This window comes from Etheostoma cragini, chromosome 22 (assembly GCF_013103735.1).
Source record: "Etheostoma cragini isolate CJK2018 chromosome 22, CSU_Ecrag_1.0, whole genome shotgun sequence".
Lineage (NCBI taxonomy): Eukaryota > Metazoa > Chordata > Actinopteri > Perciformes > Percidae > Etheostoma > Etheostoma cragini.
The window spans coordinates 21,399,196-21,406,969 of NC_048428.1; the positions used below are offsets into that span (position 1 = coordinate 21,399,196).

General features: G+C 39.8%; 1 protein-coding gene across 1 annotated transcript; it reads left to right on the forward strand.

The window, feature by feature from the left end:
• The first annotated feature begins 900 nt into the window (after positions 1–900).
• Positions 901–3,859, forward strand: LOC117937558 (tripartite motif-containing protein 16-like). Its single transcript, XM_034861604.1, has one exon. The coding sequence runs from the start codon at positions 1,080–1,082 to the stop codon at positions 2,706–2,708; it is 1,629 nt and encodes a 542-aa protein (XP_034717495.1). The 5' UTR covers positions 901–1,079; the 3' UTR covers positions 2,709–3,859.
• The last annotated feature ends 3,915 nt before the right edge of the window (positions 3,860–7,774 follow it).

Sequence of the window (7,774 nt, forward strand, 5' to 3'; positions counted from 1 at the left end):
ATCTCACAGCAGCAGATGAGGTTTTGCTCAGTTATCACAGTGTTGTGCATTTTGGTGTTCTAGTGTACATCTGTATGTAAAAGACATTAAAATCAGTCTGTATAAGGTTTTTATGCTTGTATTTTAAACTTGTTTTTGGGTGATTATTGACTACATTATTGACAGATTGCGCCTTTAAGAAAACATTTTTTGTATTACAGACCAGGTGGCTGTGGCTCAGTGGTAGAGCGGTTGCCTGAAGGTTGGTGGTTCGATCCCCGCCCCTGCAGTCATTGTCGAAGTGTCCTTGGGCAAGACACTGAACCCCTAGTTGTCCCCGGTGCTGCGCATCGGAGTGTGAATGTGTGTGAGTGTGTATCTGATGAGCAGGTGGCACCTCGTACGGCAGCCCCGGCCACAGTGTATGAATGTGTGTGAATGGTGAATGTTTCCTGTAGATGTAAAAGCTCTTTGAGCAGTTGTTAAGACTGGAAAAGTGCTATATAAATACAGCACATTTACATTTATCATCTGTAGTCGGTTCTCATTTTAACCATTTTTTTCTTTATAGTGATTTTATAGTGAATGTTGTACTGATACTCTTGCTTTCAGTTTCCACCCTATCACTCCAAATGTAAAAATGACATTTACAAACATGCAATAATGCAATAACAGGGAAACAAGTACTTGGATATGTGATTTATATAAACCCTTCAATAATGCAATCGCTGCTGTCAGTCCCGTAGACGAAGATGACAGCGGGGCGTGTGTTTAGAGCTATCCAGGCTCACATGAACCACGTGACCACCCAGCTAGAGAGATCAAAGAATGTCGCAACTCTTCTCTCTCTATGGCTCAAGTCGCGACTTGCATTATGTATTGACAAACCTCTGCCAGCTCTTTGCACATCCGGCCTTGATCCCTCCCCCTCAGTGTTGTGCAATTGCGGAAAAGAGAAGAGCAGGAGCTGGCAAGCCACATTCAGTGAAGATTCGCCCGTCTATGAAATTAGCAAATAAACAGAAACAAAAGTAACAGTTTAGCTTCGAGTCAGAGCACAGACTGTTTAGAGAAACTCGCACACACTGCCACGAGGAGCAATGGCGCAGAAAGGAGTTCAGCTGGACCGGGAGACATTCTCTTGTTCTTTCTGTCTGGATCTGTTGAAGCTTCCGGTGACTATTCCCTGTGGACACAGCTACTGCATGAACTGTATTAAAGGTTTCTGGGATCAAGAGGATGAGAAGAAGATCTACAGTTGCCCTCAGTGCAAACAGACCTTCACTCCAAGACCTGTCCTGCTGAGAAACACCATGTTAGCAGTTGTAGTGGAGGAGCTGAAGAAGACTTGTCTCCCTGATGAAGACTGCTTTGCTGGACCTGAAGATGTGGCCTGTGATTTCTGCAGAGGGAGAAAACTGAAAGCCCTTAAGTCCTGTAAGGAGTGTCTGGTCTCTTACTGTGAGAAACACCTTCAGCCTCATTTGGACGCAGCTCAATTAAAGAAACACAAGCTAGTGGACCCTGCCAAGAAGATCCAGGAGGGAACCAACGTCTGTCCCCGTCATAATGAGGGGATGCAGATGTTCTGCCGTACAGACCAGAAGTTTATCTGTTACCTCTGCCCCCTGGATGAACATAAAGGCCACGACACGGTCTCGGTTGCAGCAGAGAGGGCTAAGAAACAGGGAGAGCTCGACGGGCGTCGCCAAAACATCCAGCAGAGACTCCAGGACAGGGAGAAAGAGGTGAAGCTGCTTCCACAGGAGGCCGAGGCTATCGATCGCTCTGCTGATGAAGCAGTGGAGGACAGCGGGAAGATCTTCAAAGAGCTGATCGGTCTCCTGGAGAAAAAAAGCTCCGACGTGGAACAGACGATCAGATCCCAGCAGAAAACTGAAGCGAGTCGAGTCCGAGAGCTTCGGGAGAAGCTGGAGCAGGAGATCGCCGAGCTGAAGAGGAACGACGGCGAGCTGATGAAGCTCTCACACACAGAGGATCACAACCAGTTTCTGCAAGAGTTCCCCACGCTGTCACCAATCAGCGCACCTACAAACACAACCAGCACCAAAATGCATGCACTGTGGTTCTTTAAGGATGTGACAGCAGCTGTGTCAGAGGTCGGAGCTAAACTACAGAAAGTTCTGGCTGAGACATGGACAAATGTAAACACCAGAGCTGTGTTCTTGAAATTTTCAAGTGCAATCACACTGGATCCAGAAACAGTAAATAGCAAGCTGTTAATTTCTGAGGGGAACAGAAAAGTAAGATTTACGACAGGACAGCTTTATGTTGGTCGTTCAGCCAGATTCGCTACTCCTCAGGTCCTGAGTAAAGAGAGTCTGACTGGACGTTGTTACTGGGAGGTGGAGTTGAGAGGAGAAGAAGTTTGTGTAGCCGTCGCGTACAGCAGCATCAGCAGAAAGGGCAGCAGTACAGAATGTACATTTGGAGCTGAAAACGATTCTTGGGCTTTATCATTGTACGGAGGTTATTCCGACGACTGGGCTTACTTTCGGTACAACAATGTCCAAACTCCCGTCTCAGGTCCTCGGTCCTCCAGGATAGGAGTGTACCTGGATCACAGTGCAGGTACTCTGTTATTCTACAGCGTGTCAGAAACCATGACGCTCCTCCACAGAGTCCAGACCACGTTCACTCAGCCTCTCCATGCTGGATTTGGGCTTTCACATTACGAAGACACCGCTGAGTTCATTGAGCTCAAGTAGAAAGAAGTCACGTAAGGGTGTTTTGGTTTAACTCACACTTATTGGGTCTTAATTGGTTGTTGCTGAGAGCTGATTTTTGGGGCATTTCTTTACAGATCCGCCTTCAATCAAACATTATGACGTGTACTTTGACGTCTTCTCATTAGTTGTGCTGTAAATGTTTGAGTTTCTTTGGGTGGCGCTCCTATCACTGTCCATGAAGAGCCAGGGTTATAATGGTTATCAATCTTTAATTAGATTTTACTTTAATTTTGCCCTTTTCAACTGTATTTTAGTTTAGTACTATAGTTTTGTATGAAAGCCTATTTTGTGATGGGAAAATACTGATCATTTAAAGAAAGTATCATGACTTATAGTTTCTTTTTTACATTCAAATTGACAGAAATGGGCTTCCCTAGTTATCAGAGTGCCTTTGTAAATATGCCTCTACCGTACATAGCATATAATTAGATTTAAAGTTTAAGTTTGTTTTTGGTAAGGCAAGTTATAAAGTATTAGATAAACATAAACATACAAAACAAAATGTTTGAGATAGTAGAGACTGTATATAGATGGTCATGATGTTTAATCTTCATTGGTAGTGAAATATTTTAGTTAAAAATCTAAAATAAATATATGTTCTTTTTTTATCAGGCAATATTGATTGGGTTTAGTTTCAGCTTTTATTTAGGTTTGTTTACTAGCAATATTTTAACTGCTAATTTTAGCTTTAATTTACTATAATAACCTTGATTTACATGTAAACTTCTCCTCCCTGTGCTCTAAATGTTTGATGAATATTGGATGAATATTGATCCATTTGCATGTTTTTGTTTCTCATCCACTGCGTTGGTCACAAGAGAGAAAACTCCAGACGGCCTTTATAGTAAATATTCTGTTCTCACCACTTGATTACATGACATTACATTTCATATATTTGTTTGTCTGACCTGTGAGCTGTTATAAAACTGTTCATTATTCTCTTCTACATAGCTCAGATTGAAAACAACAACTCCCATGATCCCACGCTACTACACAACCTCAGCAAACTGTGTCTTTCATTAGTTTTGATCGAGGGAAAATCACACATTGTGTGTTTAACAGATTTTACTGATGTGTGACGTGTGAACAAACTGAAGGTTAACATGATGAATAAACAAATGGGAACTAAGTATTTCTCTTTGTCTTCACTCCAGGGATTCAGACAAAGCTGATGGAGAAATGTTTTTCCTCCTGAAGCACCACAACGTGTAGAGTTGATGTTTACAGTGAAAACTCCTTTTATAAAAAGACAGTCGCGGCAGACTTTGTTATCAGAGATTTTGCTTGTGATGTTTTAACATTTGGATTTCCGGACTGGCTGCTGCAAATCTTAGAAAATTAAATTTAAAGTAAATATGAGCGAGAGAGAGAATACTGTTTAAATAAGGACATAAAGTGTCCAATAAAATCAAGAATAAGCCAATTTGTTTGGTAACAAAATTGAAAAAAAATTATATCTGCTTACAAATGCATTAGGTAATTTAATTTAATAATAACCACTGATAATAAATGGTAATTTGATAGATAAACTTGTTGCTAATAGTTATTTTACTGTTAAAAACTGTTAATTACCATTAAAGATGTTATTTTAAGTAGTTATTGTTGCACACATCATAACATACTGTGTATCAGAGATCTTCAACAGGGGGTCCGGGACCCCTAGTGGGTCCTCAGAGTCACTGCAGGGGGGCCTCCAAATCATTGTTATTTTTTCAAAGTTTATTCAAAAATGTAAAGTCTTAACATGAATCCAACATTTAATTATTATAAAATAAATCCCCAGTGATTATAGGGTTACTGGCATGTAGTTAAGGGGTTTACTAAGGTAACCATACACAGATACAGTTCCACATGTATGTTTAACATGTAACATGATTTAAATAATCCTGCCAACAATTTTTTATTTAAATAGCTTAATTCTATGCAAACAAAGGTATGTATAAAGGCTTGAGGCCGCCCTACATGTTGTTGTAAGCCCAGTTTAAACTTAATTTTACACAGTATACGTAGTAGGGTGTCCCTGCTCTGTCTCATTCTCAGTTAAGGAGTCCTTGGTTTGAAAAATGTTGAAGACCACTGGTATATTTTATTAAGTATTTATTAATGATAATAAACATGTTCATGGAAATTAAGGAACATACAACATTGTGAATCACTGCTGTTATTATGGCACAGAGGAAGGAAATATATCAGTCTGCAAAACATGTGATTTTCTGCCTGAGTCATGTGTCGTATCATGCATCTCTGAGCCTTCCTGCAGCCCCGTCCTAACTTATCCAAACTCATTTAGACTCTTTCATCCCAGATCCTTCCACTAACGTGTAAAGTGATACTTTATTAATCCCAAATGGGGAAATTACTCAGTTACAGCAGCAATTTACAGGGACATACACACATACCAACTCACACACATACAGAAAACACAATATGCATACTAGAAATAATAAATAACATTTCAAAAGACCAAAATGTCTAAAATGTCTAAAAAAACTACTGAAATAACTCAAACTTAGAGGAAAGAAAAGAATGCACACGTATAGACAAGTGTGGAATAAAATGTACAACCTACCTACATAACCAAATAAAATATGAATAATATTAAATATGAAGTAAGTATCATAATAGTGCACTACTGTAATATATGAGGTAATGAGGGAGTTATCTCTTTTTACTGTTGCCATAGCTGCCCTTAACGTTAATCCTTACTGTATTGTTGTGGTTGTTTTTGTTGTTTTGAAATGATTGTGTGTGTTGGTTGCTGCGTGTATCACAAACAGTGTTGGACAAGTTATTTCCAAAATGTAATACATTATAGATTACTAGTTACTGTCATTTGAGAGTAATTAGTTATATTACAGTATCACTGTCTCTGAATTGTAATGTGTTACACTACTTTTGCACTACTTTTGAGTTACTTTCACCAACATAACAGCATAAATTTGACTTGGCAGCGCTTGTGAATTTCACCACTGGGTCAATAAAGTCTCCTCTGTAAGCAGCAGCCCTTACTCTACCTTTAATATCAGTTAATGTTTCACTGTATAATACCCTCGGCTACATTTTTAAACTTTGAACGGGTTCACACAGTACATCTCTAAAATTAGCCCTTGCTGGCTTACACACAAGCTGTTCCAGTGACGCTACAGCTGTAGCAGCAGTAAGACTCCAGTGTGACACTCACAGCAGGAATGTAAGTGGAGTGGAGGTTTTTCTCAGTGCGTGTCAGAAGATTTACCGACAGGATGTGTCGGGGCAAGTGTGTCGTGATTTTTGTGGTCTTGACCTTTTTGTGGACTTTTAACAGAGCAGGTGAGCAAGGTTACAAGAGGCTACGAGCCATACTCTACGTTTAACTTGGAATTTTAACTTGCTAACTTGGTTGTTTTTGTCAGAGAAAGTCAGAATACCAGGAAACATAGTTAATTTATAGTGTAGTAACAATATTTCATATAGTTTTGGTGGTATGTTCCCAGATTTTCTGATGTCCTAAGGAACTTTCCTTGGTGTTACTTTTAATTAAATGAAATATAAACTGCTGTTGGCTTTCCCTGGAACGAAATAAGATCCATCCTATTACTTCTCATGTGGAGGAGGAAAGCTCAGCCCGTAAGACTGAAACTAGTTCCAGAGATACTACAGAAAGCTGTGTAAATTAAATCTCTAATACAAAGAAGTGTAACTAGCAACTCCCTTACTTTAGGTTTCATGAAACAATTTGTTAACACATAAATACTGTGATTGTTATTTACCAGAATCATATTTCGAAGTGCAGCCAAGGGGCAAAGTCCAGGACTGGTCTAGAACTAAGGCACTAGCATCTTACAAAACCAGTCTGAACGCATTGCTTCACTCACACACATACCATTAATGCTTTCATTTTAGTTTCCTTGTTACTGAAAAACAAAATGTAACCTCTTAAACCAACAAGAAACAATGTTATACTAACCTGCATCCTTCTCAGCCCAAATGTTTGGACTTTGCTGTCTTTTAAAGGTTTTGTTGTTTTCTAAACTTTATCTTCTTTTAAAGTTTTATGGATCAAATGACAGCTGACAGACTGGTGGTGATTATAGTGAAGCATTTAGCAATTAAAGAGACATACATGTCCATCAGGAGTTAGTGGAGACTGAACCAGAGAAAAATAGGTGATTATTGAGTCTGAATTTCTTGCCGTAACTCGGCAGAGAGACACAACGGACTACACGTTGGTCCCCAATCAATCATCGCTCGTCGTCTTTCAGGACGTGCATGACGATCAGAAAAAAGGTGCCAAAGACCGACTTTCTGGATCAAGGATGTAAAAAAAACAACAACGCTGACCAAAGCCGTTGGCCGGAAAAACGTTGTTTGCTATAATCTGGGTGATATTGTCTGAACCTGGTTTAACACGACTCAGTCAGTGTGGTGCTCTGTCTCCTAAAATGCTTAAATAATTGATAAATCACCATAACTACACTGGGCAATAATACGGTATGTCACCGTGTTTACAGCTTGTTCGGCTGCACCCAAGGGACCAAAACAAATAATTAATGTATCTTTAATTTTCTGTCTAAATCTTTTTATTTATTTTAGAACAACAATTTACAACAGCTAAATGAAAAGTAATTATTGTTATAACCGTTGCATATAAGCAGTGTTGGCAACACCATCATAATCATTATGTAACGTAAGCTAACGCATCTCTTGTTATGCAGACGACACAAAGATCTACATCGGTAGAAACCAAGGACTCCTCCATCTACTGTCCTTGTCTTGTCCAATCATGTCTCATGTTTGTCAATTCAGATCTTTAATCAGGCCCTGAACTGAACCTTGAGGGATGCTTCTTAACGTGATGTTTTTACAGATGCCGTGGATTGTGTTTTCATGGAGAGCTGCATCTTACCGTGCAGTTTTCAGTCTGGTGATGAAGTGGTCATCCACTGGATTCAGATGTCAACAAAAGACACTCCGGCCCACTCCTACTATTACAACCAGGACCAGCTTAGACTCCAGGACCAGCGCTTCAGAGGCAGGACATGGCTGTTCAAGGACCAGATCTCCAG